We start from the raw sequence: 26,354 nt of genomic DNA on the forward strand, positions 1-26,354 counted from the left end.
GGTTTTGTATGTTTAAAAGCGTTTTATATAGTGACACAAACAGAGCAAGCATGTTACTGGAACAAAAGTCCCCTATACAAAAGCACACTCCTAGAAGAGGTTTTGGTTTATGAGAAGTTCTAACAGGTAGTCTTACACTCTGCATGGTGTCACAGACTTCCATCTTTAAAATAGCTCACTGTCAAAAATATGCAGCCCAAACTTACTGATCTTCTACCAGATCAGCATAAAATGACCATTCCAAAAGCTCTTTCAGTTTGTACATCTATCTTATGCTGTCAAAGACAAAAGAGCATGTATCATCTTATGTCATATGCATGACACTGTTTAAGATAGAAAAAGTTAAGCTGCACTCCAAAACCTGGTTTTAGTGAATCACAGGAAGAAATTAAACACATTACAGTATCTGCATAGTTTGAATTATACAGAGTGAATTGCAAGTTTATGAAAATAAAAACATCTTTAAGTCACAGGTTGGAAGTTAAAAGACAACAGTACACTAGTAGATTATATTCATTGTCAAAACTAAAAAAATGCAAGTATGTAAAGTGATACCTTCACAAAATATGCCATTTCCAATACGGAGATACACAATCATTGGAAGATTTGGCAAAGCAAAACACAGATTGGAATGTTAATCATGATCATCCCCGGCTAGCTTCTTTTTGATTTAGATGCTCATAACACACTGTATGAACTGAAAACAGAATAACCACTTATTAGATGCATGGTAAAGAACAAGTGTTCACTTTTTCTCCTAAAATACCCATTGTCACTACCCTTTTCTGTAAACAAATTCTGTCCATGAACAATAAAGCTTTGAAACTAAATATGAGAATTAGCTAAGAGTTATATAAAAGAAAGTATCTCCTTAATAACAACAAAAAACCTCCCAGAAATACTTGAATTTAGTGTTCTCCTTTTCCTGCACAGATACAGCCAGGAAGCCAAGACCTACAAGCCTAACTGAGTGTGACTTGTGTCTGTTCCCACCACACCTCCCCAGCCTTTCCTGGAGAAAATGCCTACCAAGCCTTCAAACAAACAAAATAAAAATGTTGCAGAAAGTGATGCTAGCAAGTGATGTAGCTTCCTAAATCTTCTTGAACCATGCTGGTAAGAAATCCAGACAAAAATGCACAACAACCTTTTACAGAACTCTCTAAAATATGTGAGAACTGAGAACTTTTTGAGACAACACTCAAATCCCAGAACCTTTGTGCTCTCAGTAACACTATAAGCATAGGGAAGAGAGGCACAAACTCAAATCATAACTGTTTGCCTTCAGTTTTAAGTTTTTCTTTGCCCTGTATTTTAACTAAAACCTTAAAGTTCACTTACATCATCATACTGGAAGTTCACAAAACCCTGCTGAGATGTATCCCTTCTTCTAAAACATTCTGCAAAAATGCATTATGAAAACAAAACAGAAACCAGGTAAGAAGAATTACAGTTAATCAATTTTTTAAAAAATGCATAGTATTTTCATAACATTCCCCAAGTCACATGAATGAGAACTCATGCGAACACTGCAATTCGTCCCAAGATTTAATTTCTTGTTCTTAATTTTTATATTTATCATATACAACCCTTTATGTTCTTTTAATAAATACAGTTTCCCAATTTTGGTAACATTACTCTTCTAGTCTCTGGAATAAACCCTGCACTAGTTTTAAGTCCATTTTTCAATGGGGATTTAAAAAATCATAATCTGTAACTGTTACAGTTCTGCTCATAAACTCCATTGAAAGAAACCTATTTTCTGGTATGTAAAAGTTAAAGTTGAACTTGAGATGAGGAATCAGATTTTATTAAATAAAAATATATTATGGCGATGACAGTAACAAGGCTATAAGCTGGCATACCAGTGAGAGCTCTCAGTTTCACACAGCAGGAAATGTAATCATCAAATGTAATCTTTCCGTGAGTGCTGTATCGCCTTGTGATTGCAGTCACTGCCTGTGGGCTCAGTCTAAATCCTATTTGAAAATAAAAAGCCTGTTTTGAAAAGACATGTAAGTTAACAGAATCTAACACATTTTTAATTGGAAATATCATGTCAGTTACTGCAGGATGATAACTGGTACTGGGAAATGCTGTAAATCAAGTGTCAGAAGCAAGAACATTTCACAGCTTACCCATATTCATCAAGGCTTTCTCCAGTTCTTGACGATCCACTGTACCACTACTATCGCTGTCAAAACTCATGAAGTGTTGCTTCCAGCCATTGACCACAGCCCAGAGTTCTTTAAACTCATTAAATCCCATCGTGCCAGACATATCCCTCTGATTCCAAAGCTAAGAAAACATTTCTTAACTTAAAAAAGATAAGAAAAGCCCTCTCTTCAAAGGAAATTTGTATTATTTTTATCATCTGTAGTTAAAAACTCTCTCTTGAAGGTCCATATTAAGAATTTATTTTTTTTTCCTGGTAGAAAACTAACTAAAGCATCCCACAGTACAGACAGAGATAACACTACTAACTAAAACCAAAGGTCAGAGAACTTGCTCTCCCCACTTCTCAGTGAAACCTGATAAAACTATTTGCTCTTTGTGAATTTAACTTAGTTTACACACTTTTCTTTTGCCTGCCACAATGTAATTTTTACCAGTAAAATACATATCCAAAATAAAAATACTGGCCAAGGGAAAAAGGAAGAGTATCAGTTCTCTCGCACTCTTAAGTGAGTTTGTTCAAGGTGAGAGTTAACAGCCCTTCCAGTTTCATTTCCACTTAAAAAAAACCCAAAAAAAACAAAAAACAAAACAGCAAAACTTTTGAACAAGACAATTTAAGTTTTGGCTAAACGAACTCCAAAGATTCCAACCCTGCACAGTATACTTAAGTCTTCCATAGGTCCTACTGCTGAATGCCATATACCATTCCATTAGATATTCAACCTGATTAATTCAGGAAACAGGATTTAGGGGGGCCTTAGACTGTATTCAGGCTGTGTAGTAGAAATGCTTAATTCATTAGGAAGGCCTAGAAAAGTCCAATTTGAAAGGCATAATGGGCGGTCTGCCTAAAATTCTATTCTAGGCTGCCAGACCTGACTCTTCGTACATTCAATGGAGAAAGTCCCCTATGCTTACAGGGATACCACTTGTAAGATCAGTCACAGAGAGCCTCATTTATTATTATTTCATCCTGTAAAAGGAATAAGAATGGAATTTTGTAGTTCCCCAGTCATAATGATCATAATACTTATTAAGTAAGGGCTGAATAGGAATTACAAAGCATTTCCCAAATTCTGGCACCCTCTCATCTTTGCTTACATAATGCAAAAATCTTTACATTTCATAGTAAAGGATACATCCAGCATTGAGATCATGAGTCTGCAAGTCTCTAAGTTGAAAGCTGTTTAAAAAAAGAGACCATATCAAAAAGATAATTTTTTCATCTAAATGTAACATTTTTAATTGTTTTATATTATATACTAATAATATTAAATAATTGCTTCCACTGTATACAGCCATACCATATTTTGATCCAAGTAAGAGCTTTTCACCACTACTTGTCAGAAAAACTGACAGCAGACAACCTGGAGGCAATTCAAGTTACATCTAAAATTAATTTGCTCTCATCTCGATCCATAAAGGTTTTGGGTTTCAGTCAAAGTGGTCACTTGTATTTTACCACTTGAGTAAGCCAGTTTTACTCAAAGGAGCTTGATTTTGAAAATTGAGCACTATGTATCCCGACAATGAGTCCTGCCACATAATTTTTTGGTCAATATCAAAGCTCAATTGCAAAACACCTTTTAAAGAATTGGCTGTCCATTACAAAACAAAACACTTCTCCAACTGCACAGCTCAGCAGTGGGGAACTAAGGAGGCTGAGAAGGGAAGTCCCACATGCACAGAACTGAAGACAGAGAATTTACGTTTCAAAGTAAGTCCATATGGAAAGAAAGCCCATTTACCATGCAAATAAAAAAACCCCAAACTTCTGCAGAAGGCACAACTGTAAGTGTTTTCTAGTAGACAGCAGAAGAATTAGTATGCTTTAGGACTGGGTTTTTTTGATGGTTTGTGTTTTTTTTTTTAAATTTAAATCATTAACTTACGTTTATATGCTCCTGCAATCCCTGACTGGGTGAGACATCTCTGTAGCTCATCAGCATCTATTTGTCCATCCTTTCGATAACAGAAGATGTATCAGCTATTGTTTTAATTCCCTCTTCCAGGCTGATTATTCCCAGTACCCACTCCCTTTTCAGTGGCATTAAATTAGTTACCCTTTCAAAAAACAAACCAATTATTTGTCTGCCGTATGACAGAATCTGACTTTTATAACCCGTATCTGTAATGACATTTCTTTAGTTGACATTTTTGCAATATGCATTAGCTTTCCCATCTAACTATGTACTAAAAAATAAACAGGATTGGCAGGTTTGCTCCAAGCTTTACTTAAAAAAAATATATACCCAAACAACAAACCCACATCAAATATTGGTAACATACTTGAGAGCCAGCTGCATAGAAACCAAGGTGCAAAATTTTGAACAGAAAGACAGCTTTCCTTAAAATACTAAATTTTACTTAGTGAGTATTGCAGTCACTCTAGTTCATATGTTTATGTTCTCACTGCTACAGGAGGAAACTTGGAACCAAGATCACACATACTCTCTTCTCAAGACAGCCTTAAGACTACAAATCTAAAAACTCCTGCGTTCTTTTTGAATAGTAAGTTAGCAGAACAAACAAAAGCAGAAAGCAAAGAACTCTGAAAGAAAAAAATAAACAAAACCAACCCAGAAAAGATACCTATCTGCAAGGTTTGGAAAATTACTCACTTCCAACACATCCTGCTCAGGGCCAAATAGAGAAAACAACGGCCAACTCATGGAAAGCAATGAGCTGTCAAAAGAGGAGCTGGAATTCTAGGTCACATAACTCACACACCCAATGTAAAGTTCAGTTCACAAAGAGTTTGAGTGTAATTTAACCTCATTCAAGGATGGAACATTGTATCTGCAGATACAAAAAATGATGTCACTTTTGTAAAGCATTAAATAGTGAAAAGGGACTTGCTTTAGATTTGAAACAAATTTATTTGCCTCAGTGTTTTCCTGATGTTTTTAAATCTAGTAAGCATTTTTTTCTTCTTTGCTGTAAGAACAGACACATGCTACTACATGGCATGGTGGGAATGGCACAGCCAGATAACTTTCAGAAAAAAGGTATCATTATTTATAGGAAAAACTAGTTATATTGAATGACATTTGACAAGGTCTGAAAAAACAGCAACAACATTTTGATTTTATGTGAAATTAATATTCACAGGAAAATAAAAAAAAAAACCAAGAAAAAATAAAGATTTTAAATAGCCATGCATGTTAAGCAGCAAATCTCTTCAAAGGCCTTTTACTTTCTGAAACAAAGGCAGGATCTGCGTAATTTGAAAATGGGCAGGAATACAGAAAAGCACAATTTGTAATCATGATTAACATCACCAAAAAGATGCCTGGCTTTTTTTTTTTTTTTTTTTTTTAAAGTAGAACTTAAAGTGTAGGGGCTTTTCAAACAGACTGAAAAAAAGAAAACTATTACTTCCTACAAAGGCAGACTCAATTAATTGAATAAAGATTTGAAACAATACTTTTTACTTTCTCCTGTAAACAAAGAAAACTAATTCCTCAAATCTAAGACAAGATCTCTGTTGTAAACTACTTCCAAGAAAGCTCAGAGATATCATTACATATTATTTAGGCACAAACCCAACACAGTGAGCAGCAAACCATAACCAAAAACTTTACAAATTCTACAGTACATACTTAGAGAAAACTGTGAGGTGTGGCTTTTCACAGACTTGCATGGACGGCTATAAAAGCAACTGGTAAGTTACCTGTCACATTTCACGGTCTCCTTATAGGGTTTTTACTTCCACACAGCCACTGGTGTCTGAAATTGACTCCTCCAATTCCAAGGATAACATTTCAAAAGCTACCCAGTTTATTTCAATAATGAATGATTTCTATGAATATAAAGTATTTAAGAGTACCAAAGTGCTCTTTAAGCACTAACTTGATCATATCCATTAGCTTTCAGTTTCCCAGCTTTCAGTAACCATGCCTCACTTGAGAAGCCTGGTGATGGTCTACGCCTTGCTAAGGTTCAGCTCCTGTCACCTCTTCTTCACTGCGCTGCATCTCATTTGCTGTTACCACCCTTCCTCTTTACAGCAGGAACTTACTCATTTTTCCAGCACTGGTTCCACTGATGATTCCTGGCACATGTCCAGGTGGCACCTGGATTCAGAGGCATCTCAGCTGGCAGGCAAACTGTCAGCACATTCGGCAGAATTTAGCTTGGGCTCCACCTTAACAGAGAGGCCTGCCTCACTGCACAAGGTCATTCCAGTGTTCTCCTTTACTAAGAAAACACTTGCTCTGCATATTTTCATAAGCAATGTTAAAGAAGTAATATATAGGCTGTAAGATGCATTATTTATTCAAAAGAATAATGTAGAGAACAAAGCCAACCCAACCACAGTCTTAAAACCAGGAAATTAAACATCAGCCAACTGTTGAATTTACGCTTTCCTGTCATGGTTATGTCTACCTATGGATAACAGATCCAGGAGCAGAGATTTTAGATATGCACACCCCCTAGAAGCATGTAATAAATAGCTATACATATGGCCAACAAAGGCAGAACCTCAGCTCAATAAACCTAACTTATTTGCTCCTAAACTTTGCAATATAGTTCAATAACTACTTATTTCTAGTAACATTCATAATCATACAGAAACAATACACGACACAAAATTACAGGCAACAACTTAAAAATGCAGTGCATAATGACAGGGAAGAAAAAAGAAAGGCCTAAATCAAAGTTGTAAATGCCATTTCCTCTATAAGAATTATCACTCCATCCTACCGGCAAACCCAGATATTGGCACAACTCAAGACTGCTTTTCCATGTGTGAATGTATTAAGTCTATTAACATCATCCAATGATATCATTAGCATTTCTTGTTCTTAGCCAGGCCATCTCCACAGCCCATGCTTCCCATTGTTTCTGGCTTCTTTCTCCTGAAGGTGACAGCATTCTCCAACCCAGAGCTGAGCCACAGTTCAGTTACAACATTTCCTGTAACTATATAGTTCCTGTATATACTTACGACAGGAACTGTAGCATGTACATACACACAAATGTGTGTGTATATATATATGTACGCATGTACACACACCCCCACGCACTCTATAGAGAAACTAACAGCGTTATTTGAACAGTATAGTTCCTGTGTATATATAGCTATATAGTATAGCTATACAGCTATATATAGAAGATAGGCTAAGTAAAACCATTCCGTTTTGGTTTTTTGTTTTTAAATCTTGAAACAAGTTTTCCTTACTAAAAGTACTAGGCATTCCTCCTTCCAAAAGGTAATGCAGAAATTATTTCCCAGAAAAAAGATAATAATACAAGAAATAACAACAAATAAATAACAGAAATTTACCTGCCCTGCTACTGCAGCAAAATAACCATATAAAGGATCCTGAGCTTGTCCAGGGAATGCCGGTCCTCCTGGAGCTCCTCCATACTTCAGAAATCAAGAAGAAAATAAATTTTAAATCAGTGATTCATTTAACTGTTAAGAAACTGCAATATTTGTACTTAAGAATCAACTTGTGTTTCTATATACACACCATGCAAAAGAACGTGAAACCAACCAAAAAGGAACTTCCTTATTAAAAAAAAAAAAAAAAAAAAAAAGACACAATCTTGGTATTGATATACTCATTTACTATAAGCAGATCTGTGTAAAACCTTGCAAAGGAGCAATCCACTGAGCTAGATGCAGCATGGTGTATCTCATCAAGGAATTTTCGTCTACTACTTGCAGAAAATGAGGTATGAAAATAACCACTACTAAGGCTCTGCAGATTTTTCTTTCCACTTCAGAAAAGTTGAGCAAGATAGATCTTTAGGGAAAATACTTGGAAGAATATGCATTAAGCATGGTAATTTTTTAAAAAAATATTAACTGAAAATCATGGAATGACAGAAGTTAATCCTGTCCGACAGAGTTGAAACAGCCACCTGTGTAACGGAGTGTATACCCGACATTAACTGAGAAGAATGCGCCTGCAGGAGGCAGCCGGAGCTGACCAGGTGCACCTTCCCCTTTGAGCCGCTTTGCTCTTTACCTCCCCCCCAGCACACAGAGCTTTACGCCAGGTGTCGGGCACAAGACCTCGCTCGGGGCACGGCGTGGGGAGCCGGCTCGGGCAGCGACACCGCCGGCAGGGGCCCTGCCCACCGGCCGTGTGCCGCCTGCCTCCCCTCTCCCGCGGGCGGGCCGGGCCGGGCCCCCCGGCTCACCGCTTCGCCGCGCAGCCGCCGCTGCCCTCGCCCCGGCGGAACGTGCTCCCGCCTCAGAGCGCCCGGGGGCGAGGGTCGCGCCGCCCCAACTCTGCCGGCCGCTCGGCCGTCGGGCAGGGCCACAGCGGACCGGCGGGGGAGCGAGGCCGGCGCCCCTCACCGCTGGCGGGACAGCCCGGAGGGCGCCTCAGGGCCCCGGCAGGGCGCGGGGAGCGGGGGGAAGGCAGGGAACGGGCTGCCCCGCACTCGGGGTCGTCGCCCCCGCCTCAGCCAGTCTGCCCCGCCGCCGCGGCGGCCCCGAGCCCAGGCTCAGCGCGGCCGCGCCCCGCCAGCCCCCGCCGCCCGGGCTCAGCCCGCCGCCAGCGCCGCTCACCCCGCCCTGGTAGAAACCGCCGCAGGGCGCCGGCTGCCCAGGAAACGCCATCTTCGGCTGGCGGCTGCCCCCGCCAGGCCGGCCTCGCCCGGGCGCAACCACCCGTCCAGGAAGGGGGGACCGCGACGGGCCGCGGGCTCTGGAAAGGGCTGGAAGCGCTGTCACCCGTGCGGGGCTACCGGCTGCCCCGGTGGCAGCCGGGCAGTGCAAGGCGGTGGCGTCGGCAGCTGACACCCCCTACGCCCCCGATCGTAGTGGTAGGGGCCGACGGCCCGGAGCCGCCTTTTCCGCCCCGCAGTAGCTGGGCGGGGCGGCCCCTTCCCCTGCGTTTTGCGTCGCTGCCGGCGGGGCTGGGGCTGGGTGCGGGAAGTTTGCGCCGCGGGCGGCGGAGGCGGCAGCGTCAGGCGCGGGGCCGGCGGGGAGCAGGGAGCGGGCTCGGGCCGCCCGGCAGGCGGCAGCGGCTGCGGTAACCAACCGCACAGCGCGGGTGCCCCGGGCGAGCGGCGGCGGGCAGCCCGGCGCACCGAACGTGCTCACTGTGAACCGCCCGCCTTGATGTCAAGTTATTTCGAAATCACCCGCGCGTGATGTGCAGAAAGGCCGTAAAGCCCATAAACTCCGCAGCCCGTGCGTGTGTATCGTGTGTCACAGAACGCTTTCTCCTGAGTCTGAGCACCTGCCCCCGATCGCCAGGGGCGGATCCCATCGATCCGCTCTACAGTTTTCTCTTGGCCCTGTGGGTCCAGGTTCTCCTGGGACAGAGGTGAGGGGGGATGGCCGGGTCCCCCGCAGCGCTGCCCCTGCGGCCGCCCTGGCGCGGGCAGCGGGCCGGAGCCGTTCCCGGAGCCCCTGGAGCAGTTCCCGGAGCAGCTCCCAGCTGTGCTTCAACAGCCGCCTCCAGGCTGGAGAAACCGGTACCGCCCCTGCTTTAATCCTACTGACCCGTCGTTGCTGCCGTACCCTAGGAAGCGACGGCGGCTGAAACGGCCACGGCTTGGTCTGAGCTGTTTATCTGCAAAATACGAGAACTTCCTCGTGTTGGGGGGTATGTAATGAAGTTGCCGGAGGATGAGAAATTATTTCCTAGAGTCTGTATGACTGAAACCAATCTACTGATGGAGAGACCTTGCAGGGTAAATGGTCTACTGTCAGAAATCTGGAAGCGTAACATTTTAACTTTTGTTTGTTAGCATAATTTCCGAAGAACTTTATACATTTGAGTAGGACCTTACTAATTTGATCTCTCTAGTTTATAGTAAACTTTTCATTAAGAGTGAGTCACCCTTCTCAGCTTCTAAGTCGTCCAGTAAACAGCTTTCCTACAATGTCTGTATAGCATATATTTTTATTATTTCAGCACTAATTACACCGATACTGTTAATAATTGCCAGTAACATGAAAACAAGTACTGTGGCGTTCTGTGAAATTTAATATTCTATAGAGTTGCCAAAACCGAGAAAAATCATTATTTAATACCTTCATCACACAGGATAGCATATAAGAAGCCCATCCTTTCAGGGTAGCTGAGAAACAAAGTACTGAATCTGGCTAGCTTTTGAGCTTAAGAAATGCCTATATCACAAGAGTATTTGATTAAGCATCTGTTGATACCAAACTGTGCAGTGGTCAAATACTTTTATTTACCAGACTTAATCATGTGCAGTGTGGGTCACTGGAGATACTGTGCTGAACCTTTTTAGAGTATATGTATTAATGTCTGGGCAAGAGCATTCCCAATTAAAATAGGATCTAGGTACAATGATAATACTAAAAGCTGGAAAGATTAAAAATAAGTGGCAAAATATCAAATAGTATATATGTATTGTCAATAGCTTAAAGATAATAGGAAGGAATTTTTAATGGCTTTAGTGAGAAAAAAATGTAGGATTCAGACCAGCTGGTAGATAAAGATACTAAAACTGTACAACAGTAGCTGTATAGAAAAGGTAGATGTGTTTTATAAGTTTTGGGTTTTTTGTACTTGAACTCAGCATAAATACCTAGCCATCCTGCATTTGCAGGGCTTCTACTGAGACTTCTGGTAATGAACACTGCACTCAGTAGTTTATATTTGGAAGATCATTTAAATTCAACCACACATAAGCAGAAGTGCTTGGCGACAGTTGTAACAAAGTGATGTATTTTACCCTGTGATGGGTAGGCATTTTGTTGGCACTGGTGCATTTGTTTATTTGGTATTCATCCAAGGATAAGGAAGGCTGCAAAGGAATGCTGTTTGAGATTGTGCACATCTGCCTTTTGAAGGGCTACTGAGCTATGGGTGACCTTTAAAGTTACAATAAGATGATCACATTAGAAATACACCAGTCAAAAATCTGTATGGAGTAAATAGCTATTATTTTGCGGGTCTCAACGAATATGTAATCCCTTTAGTGGGAAGACTGAAGTCGAGCAACACAGAATACTAGTACTATTGCCTTTTGTTGTTGTTGTTTGTTTGTTTGTTTTGTGAGATAATTCAGTATATTTTCCTAAGAAAAGACCTAAGTAAAATAATTTTGTTTAGGAAATGAGACTTATGTGTGCAGTTTACATTCCATAACTTTGCTGCATTCTTTGCAATAGGATGTTAAGAAAGAATTCAAAACAGCTACAGTAATAGCATTACTGCCTTAACATCTGATCACAAGTCACATTCGTTGTATGTACCATGCTTTCTCACAGTGAAAAAAAGGCTAGCATAAACCCACTGCAAATCACACGAACACCTGCCCTGCTAAGTCTGGGTACATTTAACCCTGACATGAGCTCACATATGATGTGGGAATTCAGCTGCCCTGAACTGAAAGCCTTGAGTCACCCGGTGCTGCCAGTTATGTTCCCATCTGGCGTAGTGGTGGGGAGATCAGTGGTGGCGTGCTGAGGCCTCAAGCTTTCCTGGCAAGCCAGGTGTGGAATTTGTCCTTTTCAGAACTGCAATAAAAGAAGCTAGGGGCGGAGACGGGGAAATTAAGGTGTAAAGTTCAAATCTCCTGAGGTGTTTACTTAGCACATCTGAGGGGATAGAAAACTTGAGAATAAGTGTATTACTTAAGGAGAGACAAAAAATAATCTCCTTACCATTTTAATTGTCATAACTTGGGAAGAGGCGTAAATTAAAACAGTGGAAAGGTAAAAATAGTACAGACCAGAGGTCTTTATTATAGTGCCTCGGTGCCTGGGAATGGGTGGTGCTCCACTGTTCTGCTGCCTTTTCTTTGACATCACCCTTTCTTTTTCTATTTACTGCATGTTATTTATGCTCAGTTCTGCAGCCAATTACTTTCTACAAGGATTTTCTGTAATACCCAAGTTTTATGTTGGAACCATCAAATAAATGTACTTGCAAGGATGCGGGACAGGGGGAAGGCATTTCTGTCACTTTATATGTAAAGAGAGGATGGAGATTAAAATTTTCGATAAATTTTGATTGTCCGGTTTGAGCTACCTCAATTTTCTGCAATCCTATATGACTTCTAGACTTACTTTTTGCTCCCAAAGTAAAGCTTTGCTTTCCAAAAAAATTTCCAAAAAAATTTGCTTTCCAAGAGATTGGAATCTCTTTAACAGATGGTTCAGTGGTGACTGACTTCCTTACTCTGTACTCCTTCCCTTCTTTGTTTGGTCTGTGTTCAGCACGGTGGGAATTCATCACTCACTGGGCATCAGCAAGAGTATCACTGAACGCCTAAACCAAGATAACTTTAATTGTGGATGGTGCAGCTAGTGAGGTTTTGATACTGAGATTTTTGAGGTTAACAATCATACTTATTCCATGCAGTACAATAACAAAATTTACCACATCTTTTTCATTATAAATACAGCAAGTCGTGCGTACCCCAGGCATGAGTTCTCTACAGAACTAAAGCTAAAATGCAGGTTTTCTGTAACAACATTAGTTTCTAAGACCTGGCAGGTTGCAGTTGAATGGTTCCCAAGATGGTCTTTAACTGAAGTTATAATTACAGTATAAACATATCTGAAGGTAACAGTGATACACACCTGTGATGTGGGGAAGACATTTACAAATCTCGTTTCTTTGCTTATCACTTTACAACTGAGCTTTATTTCTTTACCATGTACCTTATTTCAAAACCTTCAGGACTGAAAATTTGGATAATTTAAAACAGATTGCTGAAAACTAGAGCAAGTCATGCAATCTCCTGTAATCTTTTGGTTGAATAACATGGGGTCAGGATCCACATCTGCTGTTTTCACCAGACAGAAGCCAGATTATGAAAATGAACTGTGTATAAATGATTGCAGCACAGAAGCTCAGCAATAAGGCATCTGATTCCCTCTGTACAGCACTTCTTGCAATCATATGTGTCAGCATATATGTTCTGATATAAGTCAGAATATATATTATGCTACTTTACCTTCTGACAGGGTAGGACTCAGCTGTACTGGCTGGAAGATAAGCATTAGTTTGTAAAACTCCCGGGTGCAGGTGGAAAGAGCTGTGAAGCCTGATCCTTCTGAAGCAGTGTTGCAATTGTCTAGCTACAGGAGGGTATGCCTGGTTCCCCTCCTATTTTCTGGATGATTACACTGAAAACCTATGGATAGCTAATGAAAAAATGGACAAATAGTCCAGGAGGCCAAGCCTGAAATGCATATTCTGTGGGCTAAAGAAAAAGGTCCTACTTCTTTGTTCTCTTGGTTAGACTTTCATTTGCACAGTGGCTTTGCTGTAATACATGAGCTGAAGCATGTTGTCTTAAAAAATTCCTTTGAGCTAGGAACTTAAAGGAGAGCTTGTTCTTAGGTAGCCTAAAACTCATTTCTTCTACTTTGTGAGTGAACCCCCTAAGCATTAGGGGTTGGTTATGCAAGAAAAAAAAAAAAAAAAAAAAAAAAAAGGCATTGTGTTGTTCCCTGCACCATGTTTTGTAGTGAGCCCAGTTTGGCCAAGTGATCCAGTTGGAGGATTTAGGAATTATGCTCAGCTTGAGTACCAAAATGGTGGTAGGTGGGAAATAAGCTCAGAGGTGGTTAGTCAGCCATGGGGCTATGCTTCTGGGCAGAAAACCAACATGTAGAGTGTAGAAATGATGTTTCAGGTGTCTAAATTCTGTGATTGTCACCCATTAGGTGCCTGATGTCCATTTGGGCTCTCATTCTTACCTCCTAGGTTTCTTGGGAATCTAGGCAGATAGCTTTTATTCTCTCCACGTCTAATGCTTGAACTGAGCTAACACCATTGCAGTGCTGCCAGAATTCATCTTCGTTTGCTGATCTGTAATTTCCATAATCAATGAGACTGGCAGAATTACAGGGAAATGTCTTGGGCTGGTTTGCATGTGACCCACAGAAGTGGCATGTAAATAAATGACTCCAAGAAAATAAAGTTTATTTTTTATTTGCTTGCATGTTTAAGCGCCCCACTACCACAAGTGATGCAATGGAGTTAGCATTTGGGGAAATCACAAGTTTCAGCATGCTTGGAGTGAATCACTTTCCTGATCATGATGTCTTCTCTTGGTGCCTGTTTTTGTTACTGTTTTTGTTACTACATGGGATGGGTGTTGAAAATTCTTGGGATATTGCAACATACATCCCCAAGTGGCCAACATGAGACCTACTTGCTGTTCCTGTCACAAAATTGTATCATACTTGAGTGCACTCTTAAAACAATACCAGTGAACAAAAAATTTATTCTTCTAGGTGTGCCTTTTGTAAATATTTTTTCTCACATGTATAGGCCATGCTGTTTTTCTTGTTCCTTATATTAGCTTTTTTGCTCCTTTTGTTTCATTTCCTACGACCTTTCTGAATTGCTAAAGAGCGAAGGAATCAGCCTATTGCTGTGCCAAACATTGCCCACCAGATGTCACACTAGTACTTCTAGTACGGGTACATGGGCCTGTGCTTGATGGCGCTCTAACCTATACCCGGCTTTTAGCATATACAAATATAAGCTCAGCCAAAGGTAGAGACAGCACCCACCTAGAGAGGTCTCAGGTATCTGCTGCAGGAGCAGCTCCTTGGGTCTCCGTGCTGATCTCTAATAGGAGTTTGTAATATTCCCAAGCCATTCTTTGTGCCGAACTCCCTTTTTATCTAACAGTAGTTTAAGAGTTCGTATATAGTTTTTTCTATTGGAAAAAAACTTAGTATAGGTTCATGCATTTTTTTTAGAAATCCACTCTGAATTTTTTGGCTAATATTTAAAAGTTTGGGTATGATAGTTCTAAATAACCAGATTGTTTAAGCAGTGTGGTTTCTAAAATTACCTATAAGTCTATCACTTAAAGTATTCCATTTTGCCATATTTTATATGAACTAGATAACAGGGAACATTTCTCCTCCTTCTGTTTGGGGTAAGAATCTTTTTGTCCACCCAGAAAGAGTGAGCACTATCTACAAATGAGGTCATGATTACTAAAGTCAAGTCAGAAATCATTAGCCACCTATGTATAATAACGTATCAAAACATCGTTATATTTGATGCATCAAGCTTCAGGACATAGTATCATGGCTGTTAGGACAGCTGATGCTGTACAGATTGCTCTTATTTCAGATTTGTCAGGTTTTTCTTGTAGACTTTTTTTTTTTTTTGGTCATATTGATGCTTCTTTCTTGTCTAGTTCTTTCGAGGCTGATCCTTTCATGTGTTGTTAATATGTACATTATAGGTGATTATTCCTATTCTTTCAGTAAAATTATTAGAATTTTCAGGAAAATAAGATAAGGTTTCTACATCACCTCTTAGTAAAACATCCACTTACGTTGTTCAAAACTATGCATAAAGTTTATGAGAAAGCAAAGGTATGAAGAGACCAGATGGGCTGTCAGTTGCTGTACTCTGCTTCAAAACGTTTAGGGCTTTCTAATTAAAAAAAGCTACAGAACTTTTGTTCTTGTTGTTATTCTGATAATATATTGTCATTAACAACAATACATATTTTTATGTAATCTAACTGCTCCAGGAATATCTACAGATGCATATAATCACTTGCTGTTTTGCATTTGAGTTGTGCATGCTTGATGTTACATCCAGGAATGAAATGGCCTTGAGCTGTCTAAGAGAACTCTGCCAGTTTACAGCAAAACTTTCTGATTCCCTTTGAATTTTATTTAAGCAAGAGTTAGAGTAATTGTTTGGTGGCAGTAAAAACTAAAAAAAAGGCTCTTTGGAGTTTGCAGTTGCTTTCCATGTGGTACCCCAGTCTGAGCAGTGTCTGTCCATGGGTGGGATTCCATTGCTGGCTAAAGCCCTTGTGAAGCCAACAAAGCTGTGGATATGCACACTCATTTCCACACTCTTCTGAATTCGGGTGTTTGTATAACTCTGTAAGGATGTTCCCATCCCCTTCCCTTTCTGCTTTCATCTACAGATTTTGTGTCTTTGTTAATTTCTGGTGTTTTTTATCACCTCTCGTATTAGCTAATATCTGAGGATTTAGCTTAACTCCAAATCTAACACTATGAAGCACTGTCAGCCTTTCACATACATATTTCACATACATCCTTCACAAAACTGATCAGAACTAGTGTCCCTATCATGTTCTAGAATGGAAGCTAATGAAAATACTAAAGACTGGGGAAAAAACCCTAAAAGCCATGGTCTAATAAACCCACAAATGCATGCAGGGCAGAGCCAACCCCATAGTAGTTCTGCCATGTGAGATGGTTATGTGCTGGCTTATGACCATCATTATCTCGATGTAAGGGGCCCCAGGTCTTCACTGGTAGTGGGCACAGGGAGTTATACCTGCATAGTCCTATTTTGCACAGGAACTTAAAACGCTACAAAGACTGAATCAGTGAACAGTCTTGTGAAGCTCTCTGCTGAAAACCTGCTTGGGACCGGAGGTCACAGATATCTATCATTACCCTTGTAGAAGTGGCCAGGCTTTTTCTATCTGAGAAGCAAGTAAATCTGCTGCCTCTGGAGGTTTGCTTTTTAAGAAGTGAGAGGGTGGAGGGAGGGAGGGAGAGGAAAGTAGAGAATGAGTGTGGATTAAGGGCTTTGTTTTGTTTCCCTCATGAGCTCTGTTAATAAAACTAGTCAGAAAGCAATTCTCTGCAAATACTGCCCTCTTCATCTCTGGAATAAAACATGAAGACATGTTAAGGGGTATCGTTGTCCTGGTTTCAGCTGAGTGAGAGTTAATTTTCTTCTTGGTAGCTGGTGCAGTGCTCTTTTGGACTTGGTGTGAAAACAATGTTGACAGCACACTGATGGGTTTGGTTGTTGCTGGGTGATGTTTATACCAAGTCAAGAACCTTTCAGTTTCTTGGGCCCTGCCAGCACAGCTTGCCACAGCTTGGGCCAGGACAGCTGGCCCAAACTAGCCGAAGGGATATTCCATAGCATATGAAGTCATGCTGAGTATATAAGCTGGGGGAAGAAGAACGAAGCTGGGGAGGGCGAGGGATTTGGCTTTATGGCATTTGTCTTCCCGAGTAATTGTTACGCGTGATGGAGCCCGGCTTTCCTGGGGATGGCTGAACCCCTGCCTGCTGATGGAAAGCGGTGAATGAATTCCTTGCTTTGCTTTGCTTGCATGCACAGCTTTTGCTTTACCTATTAAATTGTTCTTATCTCAGCCCTCGAATTTTAAGTTCTTTTCCGATTCCCCTCCTCATCCCTCTGGGTAAGCGGGGAGCAAGAGAGCGGCTCTGTGGCACTTAGTTACCAGCTGGGGTTAAACCACAACAGTCCTTTTTGGTGCCCAGCATGGGGCTTGAAGTGTTCAAGATAATGACAGGTTTGACTGGAATGAGCTAGTTCAAATGTATAGCTGTTATTGCTGGTTAGGTATTAATCGTCAGGTTTCTGTGCTTGCCATGAGACTTGCTTGCCCTACTGTATATTAGAGCCTAGTGCTCATTAGTGACTCCTTTTTGCTTTTGCTGCTTGCTGAAAGATCTGATTTTAAAAGTTGTCTCCAATGCAGATAAATGTTAGATATAAATACTTTGTACCCAAAGAGAGTGACTTGATTTTTTTCTGATGCAGGAGTTAGAGCTCAGGATGTCAGTGATGGACAGATGCCTCTTGATTCTCTCTACCTTTGAACACTACCTCTTTAACTCCTTGTAAACAAGACTTTCTCCCCCCCCCCAAGTCTTTCCACCTATGTAATTTGTAAAATCTTCAGGTAGGACTTCCATACATAATTCACAGCATGAATATTCAGCAGAAGTAATCTTATTTAAGCTTTTGGCTTTAATAATTGCTTTAAACTGAAAGAAGGTAGATATAGATTAGATGTTAGGAAGAAATTTTTTACTGTGAGGGTGGTGAGGCACTGGCACAGGCTGCCCAGAGAAGCTGTGGATGCCCCATCCCTGGAAGTGTTCAAGGCCAGGCTGGATGGGGCTTTGAGACACCTGGTGTAGTGGAAGGTGTCCCTGCCCACGGCAGGGGGTGGAACTAGGTGATCTTTAATGTCCCTTCCAACCAAAACCATTCTATGATTCTATGATTTATTGCATCCAAGATTGGTATGTGCATTAACACTGCACCTACTTCTTGCACTCCAATACCTTTGTAGCTTGCTTTTTCTGCCATAGGTAACAGATTGAATTTAGTAAGTTTATTTTATTATTATATATTTTCTAAATACTAACCATCCTTACTTAGGAAGTTGTTACTGTATTTCCCACTAAATTTATTTTTACTGTTTTTCCTAGCACATATCTGACAGAAACAGTGTTTGAACTGATCACTGAAACTTCTTTCTAGATAGCTAAGGGGAAAATCCACAGCTCTTTATTTACACATACTCTGTGCTTGTGCTAGAGCGACCTACTTAAGAAACTCTTCACTTTTTTCTTTCTTGTAACCATGTGGGGAAAGAAGCAGATGATGAAACAGCATGATCGTTTTTTCATTTTTCTGTTTTTAGGAACTCCCAGAAGAATAAGCAAAAGGTGTGCAAATGGTAGCATTCACACTCTCGTTCCCACATTTTAAAGAATGAGCAAGCGTTTTGTGATGTAACCTTCTGCATTATGCAGGCAATTAATATTTCATTTAATGCTGGTATCCCTGTGCTAAACTCAGTGATTTAGGTTTGACTAAAGCATCTGCACCAGCACCCATGTTTGATCTGTTTGCAAGAGACAGTGAATCTACCTATGCTAAAGAATACTCAGCTGATAACATGAGGATAATTATTCCCAGTGTTTTTGTCTTCAAGGCACAACCAGAAGGTTTTTAATCTAAATTTGCATGGCTTTAACTCCAAGTATTTTTGTTGTATCTTTCTCATGTTGGGATAATGATATTTGGTACTGGTGCTTTGTCTCTCTAATGGTTCTAATACTTCTCCTAACCTACACTTTTACAGCTTATTAGTCTTCATGTTCTTTTCCTTGGAAAGAGGAGTTGCAATGGAGCCATATATTTCCTTATGCGTGTGCTTTGAAAATAAGTGCAACAGCATCAAATGTCAAATACCTAAACCTGGGAAGAACTAAGTAAGTTTCTTTACTCTCAGCCTCTAGGTAGAGTAATTTAAAGAGAGTTGCGCCTTTAAACCGAGTCAAAGCTGCCTAAATGCACTTGTGGTTTTATCTGAAGCTTATGATACCCACTGTATGCTTCTCTCACACCTGCTGCCCTGTTAAACAATCCCAGAGTTACATATGTTTGTATAGCTTGTGGGTTTTTCTGCTCTTTCATAGAAGAGACGAGCTGCCTTCTCCCACTCCTCCAGTTACTGGATTATAAAATTTCATCAATAGGATAGTGACCTTGGTGTGTTTCATTGCATTCACCTCTAACATTTTTTGCTGAAGTGAATGAAATAAATTCCTGTAGTCTGTAAATACAAGGAATATATCCACATTCTTACACCATTTTTGGTGTGATGGACTTTTCTCCAGAGTCTTTATTGTCCCTTTCACAGTGTGAAAAAGAACACAGCTACTGCTCTCTGCAGCAGTTAACTTCCTTTGCCTTTACATCTGAAAATCACAAGACTCTTAGTTTTTTCTTCTGTCCTCCTTCTCCTACTACCCTAGAGCGTTTGAACGTGGTTCATCACCCTTCCTAGCAGGCCCTCTGTGAATGGGTTTCAGCTGGTGCTTCCCAGGCTACATCTCCTTGGGCTGGGAGTGTGGCGTGCAGTCTTTGTTCCTCTATGATTACCTTCTGCCGAGCTGGAGTCAGTGGTGCTGTGGCTGAAAATGCACCATTCAATGAATTGGTTCTGTGTGTATGTGTCCTCATTGCTTGTAAGCATTTCCAGGGTAATATAGCTTGCACATTTCCTCAGCGATGATTTTATGATTGTTTAGACTTGTTATGTGAAATGATGGGCCTGCAACTATTTCCTAGAAACTCCCTAGAAGCCTGCTTACGTGGTAGTTGTTCTCCATATGAATTTACCAGAGTAGGCTGTAAAACCTGTAATCTTACAGGTAACATAATAGCTGTTTTCACAGTGTTATTAACAAAATTTTATTAGCATTTGTTTTTTTGTGAAATTGTGTTCAAGTTTGAGATTATCTGCAGTGACTTAACATTTTTATTTTTTTACTTTATTTAGGTTTTTTTAGTTTTAAAATAAAAAAAGTTGTAGTTGGAAATACCTTGAATCTTTCATTGTAATCATCAAGAGACTTTAATCTGTGGTTCTATTTCTACATATGCAGTAGGACCAGTATGATTTATATTTCTCCATAAATATATATATGTATAAATCACATTTTTTCTTCTTCCAAATGAGATTCTTCCCCGGGGTAAAATATATGTTCCTTATATAGCCACCGTTCCAGACACTTCAGATAAGTCACGGAAATCGTAAGTTATGTTGGCTGAATACTACAGTTAAAAAAAATATCAGGTGATCTCTCTCTCTATATATATTATTATATATATTGAAGTGAGGGTAATCAGCTGTCAAAATCATTTGCCAAAAGCTGTGGTGAGTTTTCTAATGTTTAAATCAAGTTCAGCAGTTCTTTCAGAATATCTTTAATTCAGGAGTTTTCAGCTCATTTTAATAGATTACCTGCCAGCAATAACAAATGGTAACTAGGATAAAACTGCATGTTGTCAGGAAGCTTAAACTTTACAGCAATCTGCATTAATGTTAGAAAATTTGTAGGGGTCTGTGAACTGAAAAATATGACAACTCCTGATAATTCAGAAAGGAATTAATTCAGGCAGTGTCTACAACCTGTGTTCTGCAGGAAGAGAGAATAGCTAATCACAAGGTTGCCTTCTGGCTCTCTAATCTGTAAGGCTCCTCATAATTAGAGAACTATTCTCAGCTTTAGGAAACCTGCATCCAATTCCTCTCCTTGCCTCTGACTTCCTTCATGATGTTGTATGAGGCACTGACACAGGGATCATTAAAGAAACTTGGGATAGGTCTGTAATGACAGTGAAGTGTGAATCTATGTGTCGCTGTCTTTGTAAAAGACAGGGAAGATGGCTTTTCCAGGAAACGTTGTGTGTGTGTGTTTGAAGAAGAGATGCTAGAAGGTATTCAGTGATTCAAGGTATTTGGTGATCCTTGGGTATTCGGTATTGTCCCAAAAGTCAGCATGTAGCTGCACAAGCCCCTTCATCCCTCTCACACTTCTGTAACTGGACAAGAGGTATCCCTCAGGCTCTGGCAAGACTGAGTATCTCAAGTTGTTGGATATATTTATCTCAACAATGCTAGGCAGGCTTGGTAGTAAAGCAAGGCTGGAGTTTCTGCAGTGTGACTTGAGGTTTGACCTTTAGACCAATCCAGTTTAAGATGTGATTTGGTTTCAAATCTTTGCTTATGGGATTGGAAAACAGAAGCTACAAGCAAAACAAACAAACTATAATCTTGTATGTATTTAACATAATTCCCTGCAATTACTTCTGCATCCATCCCCTCTGATTGCCTGGGCCGGTTCTGAGGGATTGGGATGCTGCATGTGTCCCGTCCTGGGTCCCCCCAAACTCTGGTTCATTGCTAGCCAAGCAGGGAGGGGGAAGCTGCCCTGACCCCTCCTTCCTCCCAGGGACTGCTCCTCTGGCCACCTGCTCAGTTTTGCTCACCTTCTCCGGCTCTCACTTGTCTTCTTCACCGAGTATTGTAGTGCTTCCTTTGATTCAAATTTTCATGCCACATTAATGGTTTGCCCTTTCTTCAGTGAGATCCTGTGTTTGATTTTGCTTCAGTTCTTTAACCATAAAATGAAGATGATGGTGTCTCACATGGAAACAGCGCAGTCCATTAAGCAGTTTCTGTCCTGTATCTGGCCGGTTGAATACTGGCATCTCTCCTGATTCTTTTCCCCTGGGGACAGTTTTCCCAGCTATATTCAATACTGAGCCATGTGCCTGAATGCACAGCTGGGTTTGCTACTGCTGCTGCTCAACAGTGAATGGTGTGGAGAAGCAGCTACCGTTGGAAGGGTTGTTGTAAAGGATGAGAAAACAGGCTGATGTGTTCCGATTTGGACTGGGGAAAGGCGGCCATGGTGGGGTGGGATCCCAAAACCTGGGTTAGACTCCCAGGACTGGCAAGATCAAGCTCTTAATTTGGTTATTTATAAGGTACTGAAATAATTGGTACCATGGAACCAAAAATGTGTGACATTTTCTGTCATGGAGCCAGTAGGAAAGAAGAAAAACAGGTTTGTCTTTTCCCTTCTTTCTTTCTCTCCTTGTTTCTCTGTCATTTTAATATTTTTTTACTTTTATTCCATATACTTTTCTCCAGAATGGTTCTTTGAAAATACCTCCTTCCTCTATGCTAGCACTCAGTCATAGATAATCTGTACCAAACATGCCTGTTTTGGGACTTTCTGTTTTGGTCTAGTGGTGTTCAACCACTTGTGTCCTGCAATGATAAGCATATTACAATAACTTACATTTTTTCATTTTTTCATTTATCTATTTTCTGAAGTCTCTAAAGAGAGATTTATAGAGACTACACTTTCTTATCTTCCATAAAACTGGGGAAAAAATTAATGGGTAATAAACTAGGAAAGACCTCTGTGCTGATGTTTAATAGCTTGAGTCTACTGATTGCAGTTAAGCTTTTCCTAGATTAAATCTGAGCAAGTGGGAAGGGAAGCAAACACAGTGAAGGGTCTGTAGTTGAATGAATCTCAAATAATAAGAGAATCTGGATGTGGAAGCAAAAAGAGACAGGAAAAAAGAATGTGTGTGAACCCACATAAACAAAAAATTACCACTTCTGGTTTGCAGCATTTGGAGACATTAGCTGTTTCATGCAATTTTCTGAGGTCTGTGCATGTCCTTTCAAGATTCCGCAGTGTATTTTTTTGTAGCACTGCGGTTCTTTATAAGAAAATAATATGTCAGGGGTCTAGTCTTGTCAGAGCTAGTATTTATATCAATTCTGGATTCTGAGATTCAAGAACGTTCAATTAAGGCAATGTGCAACAATAACAGATGTGCAGTTTTCCTTATCACGATATATACACATATTTGTATAAAAATATAAGAATATCTTGAGGAATGCCAACTTTCCTCCAGGGAACAAATAATTCATATTAATGTCAGGAATTAGAGATATAAATGGAGATCCACAACAGAAGCATGTATAATGCAGAGGAAAAAGGGAGTCTCTGTAGGACAGAAAAGCTTCCATAGTGTGTGGAAGAGAAGCCATATTTGGGCTATTATGGGAACACTGAAGATTTATTACTTATGTTAATCATAGTATGGAAGAGCAGCGGAATATGGGCTGCATAGTTCCTGTGAGTGTGCATACTATTCACTAGTTCATTATTTTGACTAGTGAATCAAACAGGCTTTTGAGCCTGAATCAAACTGTTTGAGACAAGAGATGCTCTTGTAAAATCTTGTGTCTGATAGGAGGTAACGAGCCAAGCTGCAAAAACCTGGCATGCTGGAAAAAAAGGGGTTTTCTAGACTGGGTCATGACCATGTCTTGGGGTGAGAGGTGACTGTTAGATAAGGCAGGGAAGGCTGACAGAAGGTAATGCTGCAGAGCAAAAATAACTTGCAGATCTCAGGACTTGCAGTGTGGTGTGGTGGAAGGGAAGGGAATTGCTCAGATCGCCAAGGTTCAAGATCCATCAGTATCTGTGGTGTCAGCTGCATCCCCTGGGGCCGATGCGTATCTGACATCCCATTACTGTCTCAAATAAATCTAATTAATTAAAATACTTTATTTTCAATAATAAGTGCGTATTTCTTTTTTCGGTTGAAATGGATATTCCTTAGGTATAACAAAAAGGTAAAATGAAGTTAAATTAGCCGCACCACACAGGATGTAGAGGTCTAAAAATCACACTGTACTGTAGTGCTCTCCATCAGAACATATCTTTCTTATGCAGTGGAATCCAGGCTTAGCTGATATTGTGACAATGTCCACATGACCATTTATTTTAAAAGCTGTAATTTATATTTTCTGAGTGTTGACTCTGATTTAGAAGTAGATTTGAGAGTCAATGCTTTATTCCTGCAGGAATTCTTAGAATGACATTTGAACATATGCACATAAATGCTCTTCTTGGCTTCTGGGGACCATATAGAAAACACCCTTTCCAAAATTCATGTTATGATCCTTCTGATGTCCTCTGTGACCGGGTTTTGTCAGTACATTAGAAAAAAAATTATCATATGAAGAGTTCAGCCACGAGAAATGTATACAAGCTACCAACGGTTTTCATAGCACTGGTTATTGTTTTCAAAATATTGCCATTGAACGCTTTTAGTTTAACTATCATGTAAGATTACTGAAGGAAAAGGATTTTTTTTCTCTACAATGTTCAAGAAATAAATATGTAAATTTGTGAAGCAAATACTCCCCAGCTGCCCAAGAATAACAGGATATGAAATCCCTCACTTTGACTGGAAAAACAAGTGCTGCTGGAGATCTGACGTATTATCTGCTGAAGTCAACAAAGAGCCTGCTGCTGACTTCAGATGTGAGATCTTTGGATCAGCTCCTGAGAGCTGCCGCCAGCACCCCATGCAAACAGCCTGCATTGTCTCCTCGGCTTGTATGCAGCAGATACTGGCACTTTATTCTTGGAGTGAACAGTAAATTGCAAATTGTACCTAGCTGCTTAGCATTTTCCGTAAATCGCAGTTGGTGTTTTGGCGTAACAAAGCAACGTGGTATCAGTCCCTGAAGAAGTTCTTTTGTCTTTCCAGCCAGAACTACAGTCCTGCTTGTGTCTGAGACTATGGTTCAGCGGTGAGTGTATTCGGTCAGGCCACAGTTAGCTGGCACTGATTCTCAGCGAGGGTAAAGAAGACCTGGTTTGGCCTGTCCTCTTCAACACAAGGCACTCGGAGACACACAGGAGCCTTGCTTGCTGAGAGGAAAGGAGGCAGGGTACTTGCAGTGTTTGTATTTCAGAAAGCATAGCTTTTAAATGGGTGTTACTGGCCCTGACTGTTGCAGTTTAAACTCCAACCCATAGGTTCAGCTGTGAGAAAGAGAAAAGGGCAGTTTTTAGATATGTATCAGGATAGGCAGAAACCCCCAAAGTAAATCCTTTAAAAAGTAATAAAACCCCCACAATCTGTATCAGTGTCTTGGAACTATCACTATTTGTAATAACATAAATCTGGCATAACTGTGTCACTGGGACCAGAATTTGGCCCCAAAATGGCAAATCTAGAGGATATTCACTCAGGCTGCTGCTACTATTTCTGCTGTGTCTGTCCCTTTCTCTTCTACCTATATACACACAGTGTCTCTGTCTCTCTCGCTCTCCTTCTCTCTGCTGCTTCTGCCTCTCTCTCCCCTTCTTCAGGGACCTGTAAAGTGGTGTTATAGGCAACCTCACAACAGTGTTGTCCCTTAGCCCTTTTGAGCCCATACCCAACCCCTTCTGCAGTAAACGATTCTGTAAGATTAACATGGAAGGTCTTTGAAGGAAGCTTGAAACGGAGTATTACACTGTCATGGGTCAGACCAAGGAAAACTATACAGACTTACATCAACGTATGCATATCAGCTTATGACATGCCAAGTATGACATATACATCAGTGCTGGTTAGTAAGAGTACTATGGTGCCAGAATTATTTCCAAGAAATCTGACTCTATAAATTGCTGGTATTTCAGGGTCCTTTACCATTCTTTTGTGTAGTAAGAACATGTTCTTTCTGGGCCAGAGGATGAAATGAAGAGGGGATGTATGTCTGGAACTAAAAAAGACCCCATTGTTGAGGAATGTTTTGAGAAGTATTGTTCAGATAGTTTTGTTTTGTTATTTAAATCTGCTTGATAGTGCTTGTTTGAAAGTACAGTTAGCTATACTATATAGTGTGCTCATACATTTCTATTTGTATTTATCCTCTCTATGGACAGGGAGGAGAACAACAGAGAGACAAAAGATAGTAAGCAATTATTTTCCTATAAAAACAAATACGTTCTGTCTTTTCTTTATTCTCCAATGCAAAGGAGGTTGTCAGATCGTTTGCAATTTAACATGAGGTCACCATCCCAGCTGAATCCTGTTTTTCCACACATCCTCAGCCCGCTTTGATAACTAAGCAAAGATCTGCTTATGTGAGCAACCAAAGAGCAAGCAAAGATGGGGGGAAGGTGAGCCTAAGCAGCTGGCTGAAAACAGGATCCTATTTTATTCCTTGCCCCAAGGCCCTCTAACATCTTCAACACCTTTGTGCAAATAAGCATACCATCAGCTGCATTGTATCAAAAGAAGTTCCAGAAATGATGACAAAGCTCA

The 26,354-nt window shown here is 40.5% G+C and overlaps 1 protein-coding gene across 1 annotated transcript; it reads right to left on the reverse strand.

Moving 5' to 3' along the window:
• On the reverse strand, positions 1-8,977 carry SRI (sorcin). Its single transcript, XM_037385550.1, has 8 exons — positions 8,708-8,977; positions 7,469-7,552; positions 4,071-4,140; positions 3,318-3,361; positions 2,139-2,286; positions 1,866-1,979; positions 1,342-1,400; positions 1-697 (listed from the first exon to the last, which is right to left on the reverse strand). The coding sequence occupies exons 1-8, from the start codon at positions 8,756-8,758 to the stop codon at positions 671-673; spliced, it is 597 nt and encodes a 198-aa protein (XP_037241447.1). The 5' UTR covers positions 8,759-8,977; the 3' UTR covers positions 1-670.
• Between the last annotated feature and the right edge of the window lie 17,377 nt (positions 8,978-26,354).

This window comes from Falco rusticolus, chromosome 4 (assembly GCF_015220075.1).
Source record: "Falco rusticolus isolate bFalRus1 chromosome 4, bFalRus1.pri, whole genome shotgun sequence".
NCBI lineage: Eukaryota > Metazoa > Chordata > Aves > Falconiformes > Falconidae > Falco > Falco rusticolus.